The sequence below is a fragment of the Rhipicephalus sanguineus genome, chromosome 1 (genome assembly GCF_013339695.2).
Source record: "Rhipicephalus sanguineus isolate Rsan-2018 chromosome 1, BIME_Rsan_1.4, whole genome shotgun sequence".
NCBI classification, from domain to species: Eukaryota; Metazoa; Arthropoda; class Arachnida; order Ixodida; family Ixodidae; genus Rhipicephalus; species Rhipicephalus sanguineus.
The window spans coordinates 112,130,501-112,149,979 of record NC_051176.1 but is presented as its reverse complement, the minus strand read 5'-3'; the positions used below and the strand labels follow the sequence as shown (position 1 = coordinate 112,149,979).

The window sequence follows — 19,479 nt, the reverse complement described above, 5'->3', positions numbered from 1 at the left end:
TTCCTGCTTGAAAGTTCTGTAGGTCTCCAGTGCTGATTTAATAATCATCCCTATTTTCCACATGTCCCTCTCCGTTTCTTTCACCTTTTTCTTAACCAATAGTTCCTTTTGGCTTGGTCTCCTGCAGTTTTCTAAGTACTATTTACTTGTCCATTTTCTGGTTTGCTTTCTCCATTTTGTATGGACATTCCTGATGTACAAGTAGCTGAAAACTTTCCTAGCCCAACGCTCCTTCCTCATTTCTCTCAATCGCTCCTCAAATTTTGCTGCTAGCTTCCCTGCCCTCGAATGATGTCCATTCCATGTCACCCGGTACCCCGTGATTTGGAGTATTCCCGTGTGCTCCTAAAGCAAGCCTACCTATGCCACATTGCTTAATTTTTAATCTTGCTTGAACCTCTGATCTCATGCACAAGACTACATTGCCGAACGTCAGACCAGAAACCATGACCCCTTTCCAAATCCCTTTCCAAATCCATTAACAGCTTTTGCGTTGGCAGTGCCACTCTTCGGTCGTTGCAGAAGTCTCTGAACTGTGCTTCGTTAACATGACACCAGGTGATGCCGCTAAAAAGAAAAACATTGTTGCTTCATGTCTTTACGCTTCGATTTCATGCTGCATATGTGGGGCCTCACTTCATATGGAGAGCTCTTTTCTGAATATTCCGTGGTATCCGTGTCGTTCGCTCTTCGTTTTCAATGCTGTGCGTGCGTGCATGCTTTCACTGCACGCGCATGGAGCAGCCCCTGACTACGTGCAGCTTTGTGACTTTTTATTTATTTATTTATTTATTTATTTATTTATTTATTTATTTATTTATTTATTTATTTATGGAAGGCTGTGCCGTCAGTGCTGAGGAGATGTCACATTAGACGCTAATGGAAACTGTCTGAGACAAAGACGGATCTTTGGAGGTCAACTCGTCACGTGCTTTGCTGTCTTGTGCCACACTGTGGGCTCGCTAGACCATGGCCTCCGCAATTAGCTCCAGCAACGCGACGGCGCGTAGCCAGAGCCAATCTTCGAGGCCACAGCTAGACGGGGACGGAGCAGCGCTATATTGATGTCCTACGAACGCCCAGTATTGCCATCCTTCACAAACAAACAATAGAGGAAAATAATGCAGTTTTTTGCCACTAAATGAATATTTTGGGTGAGCTCTGCCTTTAGTTCCCCTTTTGTTTAACTTGTGTGTTTATTTTCCTAATTTTCGTGCAGAAACTGCATATAATGAAAACCTGTTTGTAACAGATTTTTCGGGAATTTGTCAATTTCGTTACTATATCCATGTTTAACTGTATTGCAGAAACAACCACAGAGGAAATCGGTATGTGTGCATTGCACCAGTACTGTACTCTTCAAAGGGGTAGCCTTCCTCAAATAGTGGCTAGGATGTCGCCTCATGCATAAAGTTGCTCAATGAAAAATTCTTTCAGTTTTCATGCAATATGTGAACGGAATGTTGCTGTAAACACCTGTGTACCCACATAGTGAGAAAAGCCTCATGTGCATGTACACATGGCAGCATACAGCTATATAAGACCTGTGAGCAGCCATCAGTGCAATCAACTGTAATGTGGTTCTCTTGCCCATCTTCATGTCTTGTGTTTTTTCATGTGATCAAATGTATTACAGATCACTTGGGTGCTTGCATTCTGAGTGAACAAGGTTTTTTGAAAGTCACTTATTCTTATATCTCAAAGTTAATTTGGTATTTTTCTGTTTGATTACCTCAGCCTGGCCAGACAAAGTTCTGTTGCACCTTGAGATTCAGAATTAATTTTGTCATAGGATTTTGAAATATATTGTGAGGGGTCTTCAAATTTACACTATGTAGTGGCATTGAGGTTAACCTGTTATTTCTTTTTTCTGATCATTTAATTGGGTGCTCTATGATGCATTACTGAAAATGTCTTAACACACCACATTTATGAAGTTTGCAGGGTGCTCTCTTTCTTATTTTACTTTTAAAGTATATAAGTAGACTTTTTCTCGGTATACTTATATATGTTTGTATAACTTGTTAATTGTTTTTGCAATGTATTAATTCTCACTAATGAACGAGTTGTTTGGTTTTCCCTGTGTAATGCTTGACACGGCCTTTAGTGTATCAAACTAAATAAATGGTTTGCACATTAATTTTTCTGTTATATTCACACTTCCTAGTTCTACCTTTTATACTCCCCCCCCACACTCATATTTTTGTTTTGTGCAGGAAGCTGGAGAGGTGATGCTTTACCTCATTGACACATCTGATGATGGTCACAAGGACGAAGAGTCACTATGGCTTCAACAGCTGCATTATTGCACAACTCGCCTCTCAGACAGTCGCACCTATTTGAAGAGCATTGAGATCAGGAGGGAATGGGCTGTAGCAGCCTACACTGTTCGTCAGTCAGTGCACACATTTCAGAATGTTCCACGTGCCTTCCGCAGCTTCCAGTGAGCATTATTCTTTCTTGATTCATCCCTCCCTTCTATGCACTGCCCAGGAACCACATGTGTGACGTTGGTTCTATGAACAATTGCTAAGCTTTCAGCATAAACCCAGACAAAAAATGCGTTAGAAGAACTGCTTTAGATATTAGAGAGTTTGAAACCTGCACTTAAGAATAGTAGGGTGATTCCACGTAAGATCGAACAAACGATGGCTGGTCGACCTCTCAAATTTATTTCAAAATTTTATATATTATTGCCTGATGAGTGGAAAGAAGAAATCCGCAATTTGTTTTGCTGCCAAAAATTTTTTCGAACCACAGGAAATCAATAATGACGAAGAGGTGGAGTGGAGCGCTCATCCGCTCTGCTGTTTTGGCCAACTTTCGTTATGAATTGCACAAAATATATTAAAGTTAGGTAGCTGAAATTTATTTACCTAAATATATGCATGTTTTTGCTTCTGCTCAGGTATTTTTAGTTTTTATGTGTAGTGTAGATGTTTTTATAAAAAACCTCAAAAATGGCCCAATCGGCAAAATTTTCTTTACTTTGAAGGTCTTTATCTCAAAAAAGCCTTGTAGCAGAGCGACAAAAATTCTGCATTACGTTCTTCGCATGCGTATCTACCAAAGTGCCAAATCTTGTATTTATATAACTTTTCAGTAAAGAGATATGATCGGGCTAAGTTCAAGAAAACACCGAACAATGAAAACTTCTGACGACAATTAAAAAAAAAACCCATTTTTTAAATTTCTTAAACTTTGTCCACTTATTCTCCTCCACATCAGCTTTCACAATCATTAAAAACATGTTGCATAATGTCGTTGCTCTAATAGTTACGGCCCCTCCAAAGAGACCCTTAGGCAAGGATGGGCCAATCCGACTTCTTGCCCAGCAAGTGTATAAAATGCAGGCAGGATTGAATTTCTTTTTATTAAAAGATCAGCAGGTACCTAAGAAGGTGTCGCCGGCACTGAAGACGTTAATTTTGAAGTTATTTGATCACTGCAGCGGCCACGAGCGCGGAGCTACCGAGTAGGCGCGCGCGCACCCGAGATGCTCGTTGTAAGAGACGGCGCATTGAGAGCTCGTTCTCGCGTCCTCAGACCGATTGAGTTCGAAACAGCAACACCTCTCGGGTGACTTGAACGCACGTGCACTGGAGCTTCGCTATTCTATCCGCCCTCTGTTCGCATCTCAGCTAGGCGCTGATAACACGGCGGAGGTGGAAGCAAGATGAGAACTCTATAAGGGAGCTATGAGCGCTCGCTTCACGCACACTGCTGCCACAGAAACTGCGCTGCGCCAGTTGCGATCAGTGGAAAGCATGGACGTGGCGCTCCAGTGGCAAAGCAAAATATGGATTGTCAAAGGAAAGAAAAGCAACACTATCGGTAACCGGATGCGCTTGTCTATATTAGATGCCGGCAGCAGACGGCGTGAACTGGCCGCGTGTTCGGTGCGCTGTTCACACTTCATTCGGCGCGGATAGTTCTTGTGCTTTGCTCTTACTCTACTCCTCCTGTGCGTCTCATGACGAGAAAGTATAGCTCTCAATGAGTCTATTGTGGAGACTACCTTTCGAAGCACAAGAAGCTTAAAGGAGTACTGACACGAATTTAAAAAAAATTTCGGATTGTTGCTCTAAATAAAAATACTGGTGTTGAGAAACCTAAAACGACTATTGGTGCCTGGGAATGCATCCTATATTTTAATTAGCGCCACCTTAAATAGACACTTTCGGTTTCAATATCGAGGGGGTGGCTTCTCAGTGTCGTTTCATAGCAGTGCGATGTCACGGAGATACAGAAATTCGCGACGTACTAGCGGGAAATCCGTCATCTCCTCGTGGTGCAATAGACAACGATGAGTGAATTGTCGTCCAGTGACCCTGACAGTGATTTCTACGATTTAGGCTGCATGCAGGACGCAGAACTCGCGAACTCGGAGGAACTGTCTTGACTTGTCGGGATAATGTCGCTTGCAAATGCTCAGCGACAAAAACTTCAAAGTCAAATTAAAATATTTTATACGTGTTCTCCGACTCCAGTGTGTGGACAGCGTGGACACTGCATACCAGCGAAGCAAAAAATGTCCTTTTTTTGCGATGTCTCAAAATCGTGTCAGTACTCCTTTAATTAATGCAAAGAAGCCAAAATTTCGCAGAGTTACCTACCTAGACATAAATGCTTTGAAGGAACGTTTAACGCCCGAAAGATCAGTGACTGTCAGTGAGACGGACTACTTGTGCTACGCGTGCTTTTGCTACCACTGCAATGAAAGAAGATCACGGAACGCACTGTATAACGATGACATTCTTATGCCCCCTGAAAAAGAAATCGACGCAATTAACCAGATCACTGCGACTACCGGTGCACGTGTGTTCAAGTCACCCGAGAGCTGTTGCTGTTTCGAACTCAATCGGTCTGAGGACGCGAAAACGAGCTCTCACTGCGCCGTCTCTTACAACGAGCATCTCGGGTGCGCGCGCGCCTGATCGGTAGCCCCGCGCTCGTGCCCGCTGCAGTGACCAAATATTTTCAAAATTAACGTCTTCAGTGCCGGCAACACCTTTTTGGGTACCTGCTGGCCTTTTAGTAAAAAGAAATACAATCCTGCCTGCATTTTATACACTTGCTGGGCAAGAAGTCGGAATTGCCCATCCTTGCCTAAGGGTCTTATTGGAGGGGCCGTAACTATTAGTGCAACGATATTATGCAACATGTTTTTAATGATTGTGAAAGATGATGTGGAGGAGAATAAGTGGACAAAGTTTAAGAAATTTAAAAATTGGGGTTTTTTTTTAATTGTCGTCAGAAGTTTCCATTGTTCGGTGTTTTCTTGAAATTAGCCCGATCATATCTCTTTACTGAAAAGTTATATAAATACAAGATTTGGCAGTTTGGTAGATACGCATGTGAGGAACGTAATGCAGAATTTTGTCGCCATGCTACAAGGCTTTTTTGAGATAAAGACCTTCAAAGTAAAGAAAATTTTGCCGATTGGGCCATTTTTGAGGTTTTTTATAAAAACATCTACACTACACATAAAAACTAAAAATACCTGAGCAAAAGCAAAAACGTGCATACATTTAGGCAAATAAATTTCAGCTACCTAACTTTAATATATTTTGTGCAATTCATAACGAAAGTTGGCCAAAAGAGCAGAGCGGATGAGCGCGCCACTCCACCTCTTCGTCATTATTGATTTCCTGTGGTTCGAAAAAATTTTTGGCGGCAAAACAAATTGCGGATCTCTTCTTTCCACTCATCAGGCAATAATATATAAAATTTTGAAATAAATTTGAGAGGTCGACCAGCCATCGTTTGTTCGATCTTACGTGGAATCACCCAGTAACACATTTAAAGGCGTGGCTGAGAGATGGATTTAGACGTGAAATGGTTTATTGCCCCATTGAGATTAGTTTCAAGGTCTGAAAATCGACTGCCCAGCTGAAGTCATTTGGAATTTAAGTCAGTAGAATCTATTACAATTGAACACCAGTCACTTGTTCACCAAGTGATCGTATACAGTAACAGGGATGAGGGGATGTAGCGCATGCACAGCAGCGCAGCACACAAGTTTAACTTGAACGCCTTATACAGGCGGACCATTTACATGTAAAGCAAGTACATACAGCAACATACCTTGCATTGTGATGTGGCATTTTAGCAACCTTGGAAAACTTTGCCATGCATGCATGTATCTTTGATGGATGCAAGTGTCTGCTAGTAATATTTTGCGAGCATAGGTGGTTTTGGCAGCATTTGAGGCACGTTAACGGACGGTTGCTTGAAGATGACGAAGGAAAATAGAGGCCAGTATGGAAGCAAATGATATCAATCAAACCCTTATATGGCAGCAAGCCTAAGCGCAGAATGTTTCTTTAGTTAAATGATTTTTCTAGGTCTTCTCCAATATGAAAATCAATCCATGTGTGTGCATGTCGAGGTATAAGTGCAACACTGCAATTGCTCAAGAATTACTGGTACTGCAGCCAAAAACATATTTCTTGGTGCCTTGATTCCTGGTGGGCTAGGAAATGTTACTATAGAATTCCATTTTGATTGAAGGACACAGCAGAGAGAAAGAAAGCCTTGCCAGTAGTGGATGTACAGCTCTTTGTGCCTGCTACTGCAATAATGACTTTTTTTTATTATTAAATAAGTACGTTGACACCAACCAGGCCTTGCAAAAAGTTTTAGACAGTGCCGTCTGTGTCTGTGAGCATACTATTCGCTGTTTTTCTGTCACAAGTAGTATGCACAAGCACAAGAATGACTTCACTGATTTTATAAAAAAAAGTTTTTACAAAATCCCACTTTCGTGCAGTACTGTAATTGCGGATAGGTCAGGTGGGGTGTTTCCTCATTGACAGAATAAGAGAGCATAGATATATAAATCAGCAGCAGGTTTTGCCTGAAAATCGAGCTGTGCACTGCAAAATATGTAGATGTATACCACAATACGAAGGGTTACTGTTGTTGCCTGCACTAAGGAAAAAAAGCATCTTGAGAAATCTTGAAGGCATTAAGCATTGGGGTAAAGTGCATTCATTTTTCCCTGCTGACCCGAAGGTTGCGGGATCGAATCCTGGCTGTGGCGGCTGCATTTTCGATGGAGGCGAAAATGTTTGAGGCCCGTGTGCTTAGATTTAGGTGCACGTTAAATAACCCCAGGTGGTCAAAATTTCCGGGGCCCTCCACTGCGGCGTCCCTCATAATCATATCGTGGTTTTGGGACATTAAACCCCAGGTATTATTATTATTAGCATTCATTTTTCCAAGTTTTTCTTCAGTTTTAGTTTGCTGTTTTTATACATTCTAATCTGGCTGCTTGTACATCTGCTCGTGACCATGTTTCATAATAAGGGCAACATTATGGCGACTATAAATGGTTGCAGTTTGCATTCCATCATTCTCGTCTTGTGTGTCTCAGTTTTTCAGTTTGTCACTGGTACTTCATGCATTACAAGATGAACATGAGCTAGCCCAATTGCTGCTGTTCTTATTAGTATGGGTATTTATATACACAAGCTTTTCTCCAACATAATGCTAATGGCGCTGAAGCAGCATGAAGCATTCGCAACGGCAATCTTCAGCCCATGCCCACTGACCTGGGATGCAGACTTCAAACATGGTGCTGTCTATAAAGCAACCCGATTTCCTTTTCCATTGCTTTATAGACAGCACCATGTTTGACATCTGCATCACAGGTCAAAGGGCATGGGCTGAAGATTGCCATTGCGAATGCTTCATGCCGCTTGAGTTACGTCGGCGAAAAGCTGGTGGAGATACAAAATTTCAAAAAATATTTCTCAAGTTAAAAAAATAATACCCTCTTGTAACTTTCCCTATGTTCAGCTAATACATAGAACTTTGAAATGAAGTATCGTGCATATTTTTAGTCTGACCACCAAAGCAAGTTTTTTTATGCTGAATACAGAGCTTTTCTCAAAAAAAGTGAAATTCGCAATTTTTTTTCAGATGATCTGCTACACCTTCAGGGACTAAATTATTTTTCTTTTGTAGTATGTCGAACAGGCCACCAGTATATTGACTAAAGTGCGTTGGCGGGCTAGTTGGTTGTTCATGCTTAGTTTCTACAGCGCGACTGGACGCGGACGGAGAAGGAACACGCAAACACACACACAGCGCTGACTGCAACTTTTTGCTATTTCCTAACGATGTCGCTGAGGAAACTTCGAAATGAGGCAGTAAAGTTGTGCAAAAGATATAATCTCGAAAGCCTAGCTTGATCGTTAGGAAATAGCAAAAAGTTGCAGTCAGCGCTGTGTGTGTGTTTGCGTGTTCCTTCTCCGTCCGCGTCCAGTCGCGCTGTAGAAACTAAGCACCAGTATATAATTCATTTCTACCCTTTTAGTTTGCCTTATTCCTGGAAAAAAATATCAAACTTTGCAACTTTATTCAATTTCACTCGTGCAAAAAGCCCTCGAAGAATCAATACACATAAATAAGTCATTATTTTTACAGTTACATCACTTCAATAGCTTGCCGGAAATACCATTTTATCGAGTGCATCCCATAAACGTCCTTTGAAAAAAAATTGTTGTTTGATGCCCTTTAGCTCAGTCGGCGCAAAATTACAGACTCTCACAAATAGGTGGGAAAATTTTTCGTAACAGAAATAAACGAGCAGAATGAGTTTCGAACTTCAAGAAAAACGTGTAAATTTTTCAGCCATATTTGTGATGGTTGGAAAAACGCTGGATGATTTGGCATGGAATGACCCAGGTGCTGCTATTTTTTATTTGCTAGACAAATTACACTTGCCTGTATTTGTCTGTTCAGGCTTATATCAAAGATAGAAGTTGTTTTCTAATGGTGAATGATTTCTTAATGAAGCATTAGCGCGCAACCTTGATTAATAATTGTTTGCAAGGCTACCCCTTACTGTCAAACTTAGAAGTCTAACAATGGTGACTGTATTGAAATAATGTAAACAGAGTGCTGGAACTTCAGGATGCTACGATTCTAAGAGTACCAGGTGGTCAAAATACGTGGTATGACCCTACTGCATGATTGCATAGCTCAGGTGCAGCTTTTTGTCTTAAGATTCTGGCAGTCGGTGAGAACATCTTCTTGGCACGAATTGTCACATGCTGTTTTGACTTCAGGCCTTTTTACCATGCCTCAGAGGTACCTGCTAGTGACTGAAGACTTCTTTACAGTTGAGAGGTATTGAATGTATAACATGTTTTTTTCAACAGGGCACACTTGAGTTCAGAGATACCTGCTCTGCAGAAGGCATTGTCAAGCATTCATGTTGATGTGAACAAGCTTACAGCAATGATGAAAGTTGTGCATGAAAGGCAAGTTGCTTTGTCCTTGTTGGCATTACCCCTCAGCATTGAACTAAGAAACAAGAAGTACATATGATAAACAAAAATGTAAACAAGTGGAAATTCAAGATGGAACACTTCAAGAAAAGTGACATTTCTTGAACAATGTTTCCTATGTATTTATTTCCTATTTTTTGCCTATTTATAGCACTTCCTTATTTTTGTATTGAGGGCAGCAGTGCTGTAATTTTATAAATAAATAAAGAAAGAAATAAAGAAATAGTCATAACAACCACTGTTCATGGTTGGCTGTAATTTGCAGCTAATTACGTTTTTTTAACTGGCACAGTTTTGGTTCTCAGCCTGCTCCCTTTTTTCATTATGATAAAGTTACTGTCACCTGGCATTTCATTTGTCTGTTCCTGCACTAGCTATAGGTGCACTGCTACGTTTAAAATTGCCAAAACAAGACCTTAGTACTAGAACATGAATTTAAAAAGTGGGCATCATACTAGCTAATGAAAATACGTGTTCACACTTACACTCTTAAGCACATTAACATTATTTTTCAGTACTAGCTTTTCTTCCCCTCCTCCCCCCGCCCTCTTCTCTCTCTCTCTCTCTTGCAGAATTTGTGCAAGTCTCTTGCTGTATGAGTGTACTGCTGCTTCCTTTTTACTACTTCCATTCATGTTCCCACACTTTTATTTAGAAAACAGCTCTCTTGTGCAGCTGGCACCTCTCATAGCCTTGGGTGTTACCATGGGCCCAACCAATTAAAGAACAGACATTTAAGACATTTTTTTGCGCATCATTTATTGTTGTTTAAAACAACAGAAAGTTGAGCTAGTTTGCAGAAATTCAAGGATACAGTGAATCCATTGTAGTGTCTGCATGCATTTACACTCGCATTATAAGCTTGCTGGAGAGGGGTTAATTTTGTAGCGTTAGCTACACTGGCCGAGGTGGAGCAGTTTCGCGTGGCAATCCGAGAGCCGTGCTGCGCATGCGCGAGGAGCAGTGACGTCACACGGCGCACCGGAGCCGCCGCCGCCGCCGCCGCCGCGCGCCTCACCGGTCTGCGCATTCCAGAGGAGTGACGTCATAGCTGCAACAGACGCACTGGCACCGGAACGCGCGCAGCTATGCGCCTCTGTTGCGCAGTGGCCATGTGACGCTGTGCCGGAGCCTCTTGATAGTGCCTCTCATTTTGCGCGCATCCGCAGACGTATCAGTGGGGGTATACATATAGCAGGGAGGAGGAAAAGAAAAACGGAAGGACAGGGAGTTAGCCAGTTGTCAGACCGGCTGGCTGGCGTTTGCCAGTGTGGTATAGCCATGGAGAAAGAGAACGCAAATGCTGCTAAGCGGCGCAGAAAAGTGGAGAAGCTTGACAACCAGGAAAGCTAAGAATAACCTGTCGAACCTTAGGTAACGCTACGTATATCCTGGCATAGCCGAGCTAAGCCACTGTAAATTTTTTTTTCCTCTGTTCGGGCTACCAAGCTAATACAACTGATAGTGCTTCATCACTGTGCTACATGGTTCTTGAGTTCTGCCTAGCTTGAGTATTGCACCAGCCTTTATATTCTGTTGTCCTCTGCCGAAACTATGAACAAAGTGTAGGAAAGCATTTTATTAGCATGAAGTTAACATATTTAGTTTCTTTTCATTTCTTAAACGGACACTTAAAGGGGCCCTGCAACACTTTTTCAGTGTGGTCAGAAAATGCTGCCGATCGGTAGTCGAGGCTCCCGAGAACACGCGAGCCAAACGTTACAGCGCAGCACGCGGCCTGGGATTTACAATAAATTCTCAAAGGCAGCTAAAAAGCGCTTCCTCTTCTCTCAAGAAAAATGATGCTTATGGCGTCACTGACACAAGCTCCACGCCATTGGCTGATTTGAACATGGCGCGCTCTGTAGTTACTGCGGCCGACGTGGGAGGCTGTCACTTGCCCCTGCGCGCGTGCAATCGCATTGAAAGTACGCCAGGTGTTCGAAGAAAAAAAGAAAAAGTGCTCAAGGTCACGAGGCGCACATGACGTACCTTCTTCCCCCGTGCCACCTCTCCCTGCTTAGCTTCCAACACATTTTAGTACTAGGCTGATGATGAAGCGTGTACTCAGTATAATTTTGTCACTGGTACTCAACCACATGTAATAAAAAAATTGTTGCAGCACAGTGTAAGATAGAATAAAATGCTAGCTTTGCATTTGTACTTGATTCATGGAGAAAATGTCTTTTTAATGTTAGCCTAGATGGTGCAAAACTTCCATCGCAGTGGTGATTTTCTTTTGGTGACATCCACCAATCTCAAAAGCTATGCTTTTGGGCTCTGAAAACGCTAGATTTAATAACATGCTAGAAACACGTCACAGCCACCATGTTTAACACACCATCTCTTGACAATGATGTGGTCAACACGGGTTGTCAAAAAAGTTTTGCTGGTAGCACACTCTCAATTAACTAGTTTCATTAATGTGCATGCTTCACTGTCTTTGCTTAATCACAAACCTCTCTCAAACTGCAAGTAAACGAAAGCTTCTGTCCCCTGTCATTCTCTCCTTCTTTGGGGCAAGCAATTTGAATTGCATTAGGGGTATGCAGACCCTGAAAATGCAGAAATGTCGATAGTTGGGTCAGTTCATGCATGATTGATTTTCTGTGTCCGCTGTTTCTTTGCTGGTATTTCATCTTCAATCCTGAAAATGCTATTTTCCCTTAAACTAAGTGTTTTCATGGCATGAAACAAGCGCTTCAAGGTTTATTGAATGGTACCTTAACAATCCAAATCAACTTCATGTTTGCATTAGTGTCCTTTGAAGGAGCCCTGCACCTCCTTTCAGAGTTATGACAGAATGTTCTTTATTTAACTTGCCTCATGAGTCTCTTGCTGCAAGAATTTTTCAAATCCTTCGAGTATAAGCAGAGTTATTTCAGCCTGCCTTCTCTCTCCTTTCATCACCACTACCACAATGGTGCGATGCACCACCCTAAAGTTATTAGTCTGCCGTACATCACAGCCTTGAGTATTTTTTCAACTCATTGAACTCAACTCAACTTGAGTATTTCTCAGCCTACACCACGCAGCATGTGGCCTCTGAGATTGTCTTCTGTCACGGCATTTGTGAAATCGGCCAATACCTGTCGCACCTACTTGCACCCGCCTGCTGCATAGTTGATGACAACGTTGCCAAGGAGAGAGTAAATGAATGATTTAGGCTGTTTTTGACACTAAATTATAAATTTCCTGCTACATGCAATGCAATAACATTCAAGAGCCCTGACTACAGATGGATAGCCTTCTTTTTTTTTTTTTTTTTTTTACTGTGTTCAAAAAATGTTGCAGGGCCCCTTTAATTAATGCAGCTAAGCACAATTAACCTTACATGTTTGTACTGATCATACAGGCAACATCTAAAGAATGCAAAGTTACGTCTCTGCAGGTGTCTCTCTTTCTCTCTCCCTCAATTTTTTTTCCTCTTTATTACATAACCCCCTAATGGTGTTTCTGCGATGCCTTGACATGTTTCTTGTTTGGCGATATTCATGCGTTCCTAACATCTTCTGTCATTCTTTTTTTTAGCTACACTACAGATGTTGAATTTCTACAGGATTGGAAGAGAAGCAAAGGTTAGTCAAAGCCACGAAGCCTTTTCTTCATGTCAAGAAAGTGTGTTAGTCATACCACATATAATTCTCATGCTGAGAGTTATAATGCATCTTTTCAGATTGGCTTGGCTATACAGTTGTCAGTAGGGGTGTGCGAATATTCGAAATTTCGAATATTTTTCGAATAGTGTTTGCTATTCGATTTGATTCGCACTGGAATTTTACTATTCAAACTATTCGAACTTCCCAAAAACAAATACAGTCAACACCCGATTGAAAGTGGCCCCTTCAGATTTTTAATATGCTTCACCACATTACACACTCGTATCGCGGCAAAGCTGCCTTTCAAGCTCCGTTACAGTCGGAATTTTGCCAAAAGGCAACGTCCGATTGGAAGTGGTCCCAAGATTTTCAGTATGCTTCACCTCATCACACCCCGGTATTGCGGCAAAGCTGCCTTTCAAGCTCCGTTACGGTCGAACTTTGCCAAGATACAGTCAACGTCCGATTGGAAGTGGTCCCTAGATTTTTAATATGCTTCACCTCATCACACCCCGGTACTGCGGCAGAGCTGTCTTTCAAGCTCTGCTACGGTCGCAAATGTATTAACGCAAGAAAACGCTGGTTCCAACATGAAGATGAAAGATGTGGCAGAGGTGGGGGCTCAATTAATGCTGTTTTGGACCTGAAATTTGGGCAGGAAGTGCGAAAAATCGGAAGCCGAAGCTATTTAGCATCCAAAATTTCAGATGTTCTTATATATCGACGTCTAGGAGGCAGATTTGGAACTTGTCCGCCACATCAGTTGGGCTTCCACAGAAGTTCCACAGAAAGAGGAGGAGAGGCTGAGGAAACAGCATCTTTGCCTATCACGTGTTAAGTGTTGTCGGCAACACTTTGGTTGCACCAAACCATGTACATAAATACAATTTGGCCTCTACATTGCCTCATTCTTGATAAGACAACTATGAAACACCACCCCGCCAGTGCTTCATCAACCTAGCGAAAAGAAACGCTTTCATGTTGCTATCTCATAAGAATATGCTCAGGAATCCTCTCTTAACTTTTTTTTCTGCAATTTCGCTTCGAAGTATTCGAAAAATGTTCGATTCGATTCGCACTCACACTTCAATGTTCGAATTCGCTTCGAATCCAAAATTTTGCTATTCGCACAGCTCTAGTTGTCAGTAATATGAAAAAGCATTAAAGCTAATTTTCATAGTCAACGTCACTAAGAAATAAGTAAAAGCCTTAGTAAATAAACACTGGTTTGCAAAGTCACATTATCACGCACATCTGAGCCAAATAGTACACCTCTGAATGCAGTTTAGAACATACTATAATTTTGCTCAAATGGCAGCTTGACCTTCCTGGTATGTTTAAATCATAGCCATTTTTCAAATAGTCATATAATATTATGCACAACCTGACAGCTTATTGGCCACTTGTGCCATATTCCTCCTCACAATTATGACCAGTCATTTCCATCTGAACAAGGTGGCGTAGGAAGTGCAGCATAGAAAGTAAATGGAAAAATTGGCCGCGTATCTGCGTGCTTCGCTGCAAATGTCGTCGAAAGACGATAGTCTTCTGCCGGCCGTACTACATGAGTCCTCCTCCTCTATGTTGAATCGCAGCATCTGGCTCCTAACGTCGCATTTGCAGCGCAGCCCAAAAAACACTAGCATTTTCAGCGCAGCGCAAGAAACACTAGGGACTTTAGAATTACGTATCTGTATATGTATTTTCTAGTAAAGGAACACACCGCCTAATACTTACGCATTGATGTTGCGCCTCAGGTATGCGTAACATTTGCTTTTTGATCGACGGTGTTCACAAGTATGAACGGCGATACCAGTGCAAGATGGCTGGGCGTTCAGAAAGTGGTTAAACTTTGGCCGCGTGGCTGATTCGAGTGACAGACAGACAAACAGAAAGAAAGACAGACAGACAGACAGATAGACCGAAATGTCTGCGTCTAAGTTCCCCAAGAAAGACTATCGTCTTTAAAAAAGAAAAAAGCAAACCAAATCAACGCACACTGTAATGAAAAGTGTGCATAATCCTGAATGATGTGGAAGCATCTACGAGCACTTTGAACTTCCATTTAGCTGAACAATTGTTGAACTCAACCATAGCAGTGTTACACGGCAGCTACCGTTGACATCTGAACAGCAGTTCACTTCAGCTGAGACTGACGAACCCAGTAGATGCATGCCAACTGATAACACAGCCACCTCTATTGCAACGAATGCAGTTTCGTTAGAAATAACGAGCACTTCAGTGAAGAACAAGCGGTTGTGCCATTGGAAATGATGATTGGAATACTTATCAGAATCTGGGAAGGCCATTTACTGGAACCACGCACATGACAAAAATCAGTGAAGCCTCTAAAAATGCATGCAAAAAAGAAAACCAATAGGCTTTGCATTGTTTTGGCTATTGAGCCAGCTGTTAGATAAAAAAAAAATTAAATGCTGTACTAAAACAACTAAAACGCTCTCCATAAATTACTTATTGTCAGAAAAAGACTATTGAAAGTTTTTTTAGTCATTACAGATGCTACCCACGCACTGTCTCATGACCATGTGATGTAACTGAGCATGGCAAGTGCTGTGTAACTCCAGGAAAACTGCTGTTCAGTTAGACTGCAGTTTTCGGGTTTCCTGTTGTTCAACTCAAAGGCAGTTGAAAGTACCTGTGTAACACAGGTATGAATATAGGTACGAACAAAGGTGTGCACTTGGGGGAGCTGTGACAACTCCACCCCCATAAAATCAAGAGGGGGGGAAGGCGGAAATTTCAATATTTTAATTTTTATTATTTTGCAAAGCACCACAAAGCTTGTATATCCCAGTTTGAATGATGACGAAGAGCTCTAAAAACGTTCTAAATAAAATGCAGGAATAATACTGCAAGTGGGAAATGGACATGTTGGTTGTGTATCGTGAAACTGTTTGACCATGTGTACAACTGTGTTAAATAGCAGCTTACGAAAACGTTTGGCTGTTATTACCTATGACAGTAGGGGTGTGCGAATATTCGAGTTACAAATTCGAATTGAATAATACCTAATCAAATAATTCAATTCGACCTTCGAATAGCCAGTATTCATAGTTTAGAATAATTCGACGGGACGAATATTTAAAACACTACAAAAACCAATGGCACAACTTGGTTAGGGTGGGGTGGCTAAAACTAACGCCAACTTGGTTACACTAGGCATTTTGTTAAAGCTTTCACCGATATCCTGGTCCGAAACCGAGCGCATGTTCATTTTAAAGGAGATTACGTCATTTCCGTCCGTCATGGCTCCAGAAAAGGTAAGGGAGACTGTCGGAAGTGCTAGCATCAAAAAATAACCAGCACACTGAGCTCAGTCCTTATAGTCAAGAGGTTCAAAAATACTTCAATGAGCCCCTGATCCCAAGACAGGATGATTCTTTGAAATACTGGAAAGAGCATGGAGCTGCACTTTATCCAGGTATCGCCAACATTGCTTTGAGATACATTCACATCCCTCCTACTAAGGTGCCCAGTGAGCGCATGTTTTCAACGGCAGGATACGCCGTAACATCACGGCAAGAGAGCCTGAAGCCAGGTCATGTGCAGCAGCTTGTGTCTCTACATGACAATTTGTAGTTTTCGGTAGCAGTCACTCACCGCCTTATGTGTCTGAGGACATGGAGCAGATATCACTTCTTTGTTCATTCTTTCAATTTTCAATAAAATCTGTTTTATTTGATATTCGATTCAATATTGGACATTTTTGGCCATTATTCGGCACTATTCGATTCGAGATGTACTTTGACTATTCGCACACCCCTAGTGTACAGCATCACGACTTATCAAAACATGTTGTTGGGCTAGTTGGGTCATATTGTGCAAAATGGTTTCAATGCAACACAAGGCCTGTCTTGTCTTGGATTCTTCGCCTTGTGTTGTGTTGTAACCATTTTGCACAGCATTGCAACTGCAGTAAAATACATAAGTGGAAATTTGTTTCACTGGAAATAAACCATGTAGTTTGTGTAGGAAAGATTTGTTTGGTTTTTTTAAATTCATTTTATGATAAGCATCAAAGGCAGCAACACGGGGAAGCAGTTAGTTGCCTGGCTGTAGTGCCTCCCCCTCCCCCATTTTACAATGCGGGACCCCCTGCACGCCAATGGTCATGAGACATATTCCGTGCAGTAGAAAAAGTATTAACAGTAACTTTTTTTGCTAGTAACTACATAATCACGAATGCCAACAGCATTCTTTAAGGGGACTGTCTACCGCTTGGAAAAAATTTTCTGATTGTGGTGAAAATGGGAAGATCGTTTGTCACATCGGAGGTAACGAGCATGCTTTTGCCCCATAAAAAAGGAATTATATTTTTAATTTGATGTTGAAAATTGTGAAAGAATGACCGCTAGCATCACCCAACAGCGATGTGGTCAACCTACTGGTAGGACAAGAAATCCTCGCAGGGTAGACTCATTTTGCTTAAAAACAAACATGTATAAATTGAAATTGTATTTTATGCACTTGGGGCAGCTTTCGGTTGCGTCGGAGAGTAATTTTTTTTTTCTCGCACATCCAAAAAGGCGTCTGGTGGCACTGCTTGCGGCACCGCCTTCGATTTCGTCTGCTTCAACTCATGCGCTATGCCATGCGGCCCTCCGGCTGGTCGTACTGTGCTGCTGTATTGTTGTTTGGATGTCTTACATGTGCTGCGCTGTGAAGGCATGCATTTATTGTCTCTTTTTGATTAATCAACTTGGCTTTGATTGCGGCCGCAGTGCTAAAATAAACGTATAGACTGCGATTACAGCAAAACAAGTGTCCTGTAATCGTATAATAAGGCTTCATTTAACCGCTGACGTGCTGAAAACGACTGTTACATTAATTAAATTAGTGTTCAGTGAAAATAAAGTAATCCTACAGAAATCACATGTGCTTTCGGTTTTAATTTTTACTGGCACTACAATCGTCATCGCGTCCACCAACCAGTGTTGTGGGCATGCTTCACGCCAATGGAAGAAGACCGAACGCAGATCGAAAAATTCTGTTTTAAAAATTTCTACTCACTTTCTACTCACTTCAGATAGTACGCTTTCTATTGCGGTACAAAACAGAAAAGCGATGAAGGACGGCAGACGGTCCCTTTAAAGTTCTTCAGTATTACTCTCCACAAAAGGTGCATGGGATGAATCGGGTGTGAACGAAGGTGAATTAACAGTGAATCAAATGTGAATTAGTTACTTAAAAGTGAATCGAATATGAATTTGGGAATTCAAATAGTTAGGGTGTGTCGTTGAATCATGTGTGAATTAAAAATGAATCAAGTGTTTAAGTGATTGAAATGTTCAAGAGAATTGAAGGTGAATAAGAATGTTAATTAACACCTCGGCAACCAAGTTTCAGCATGTAGAATCTGTTGTGATGTTTAGACCACCAAAAGAGAACAAGCGTAATAGGAAGTAATAGTGCAATTGACTGAGACTATCAAAGTGATTTAATGAGTATCTTGTGAGAGCATAGGCTTTCGCCTGTGCTTTCTTTAGCATTTGCTAAAGGGACTCTAAATTTTGAGTTTGTTCTATCTGTGTTGCTTCTGGAGCGAGACTACAATCGACATTGTGTTACCTGCATTAGCACTTTTAAGCTCTTTGTATCAAAGGTTTTAATGCTTTGTGTAAAGTTCAGCTTTTGTGACATCTCTAACAGGTGCATCTTCAGCTGATACAGCCAGCTTGCTTAAGCAGTGGTGTGTCTGTGATGACTTGCTCAGTGATGTTTACAACCAGGTATGTTGGCTTGATTTTAAAACCCAAGCAGATTTGAAGCAGCAGATGCCTTTGCCTCATAGCTAGAGTAAAAAGCCTTAGGAGATATGGCCCAAGTACCCAGAACTAAGTGTATGGTACATTATAATTGTCACATACAATTGCTTCTGCAATTTAAAATATTTACTCGAGGTATTATTCGGCCTACTACTTCAGTATTATGACGGCAGCCGCATTTCGATGGGGCAAAATGCAAAGAACACTTGTTTGCTTAGATTTAGCTGCACTTAGGTGGTAGAAATTAATTCGTAGTCCCCCACTATGGCATGCCTCATAATCATATTGTGGTTTTGGCATGTAAAGCCCCAGCAATCATTATTCATTACAACTTTAGTAATAATGTGCCCATTACTATTCATATTTCTTGTTTGTGTAACTTCGTTCCAAGCTTTTGCATAGCTTGAATTATGGATGCTGTTTATGCCAATAATTAAAGGGTTAGTGTGCTTTTTAGATGCATTGTTTTTTTATTTGCCTAGTGTCCTAGATTTAAACTGTCCAGTTTATAGTAAAATTATTGCATACCTACATGTGCCATGAGGAATCCTTTCTTGGAGAGCTTGTCATCCTCTTCTAAAACATTATGAAAGTTTGCTGAACATTTGGTTTTTAACACCATTGGTTGTGAAAGTGAAATCCAAGATATTGTGTATTATTCAGTGCTACCTATATAGTGCCTCAATTTTGTTTTATAGAAAGAGAGAGTACTTATGGTGACCTTAGCACTCTGACCTGCTACTTTGTTTTGGGCAACAGTGACTGGAAAGGGAAAGAGTGACATTAGTCTTAAAC

General features: G+C 41.4%; 1 protein-coding gene across 1 annotated transcript in view; it reads left to right on the top strand.

Annotated features, from left to right (window-relative positions):
* Positions 1–19,479, top strand: part of LOC119396275 (inhibitor of nuclear factor kappa-B kinase subunit alpha) — a 60,879-nt gene that overhangs the window by 22,820 nt on the left and 18,580 nt on the right. The window contains exons 10-13 of the mRNA XM_037663428.2: positions 2,217–2,443; positions 9,171–9,272; positions 12,831–12,877; positions 18,569–18,648. Coding sequence (XP_037519356.1) covers positions 2,217–2,443; positions 9,171–9,272; positions 12,831–12,877; positions 18,569–18,648 — 456 coding nt within the window. The remainder of the gene's footprint in view (positions 1–2,216; positions 2,444–9,170; positions 9,273–12,830; positions 12,878–18,568; positions 18,649–19,479) is intronic.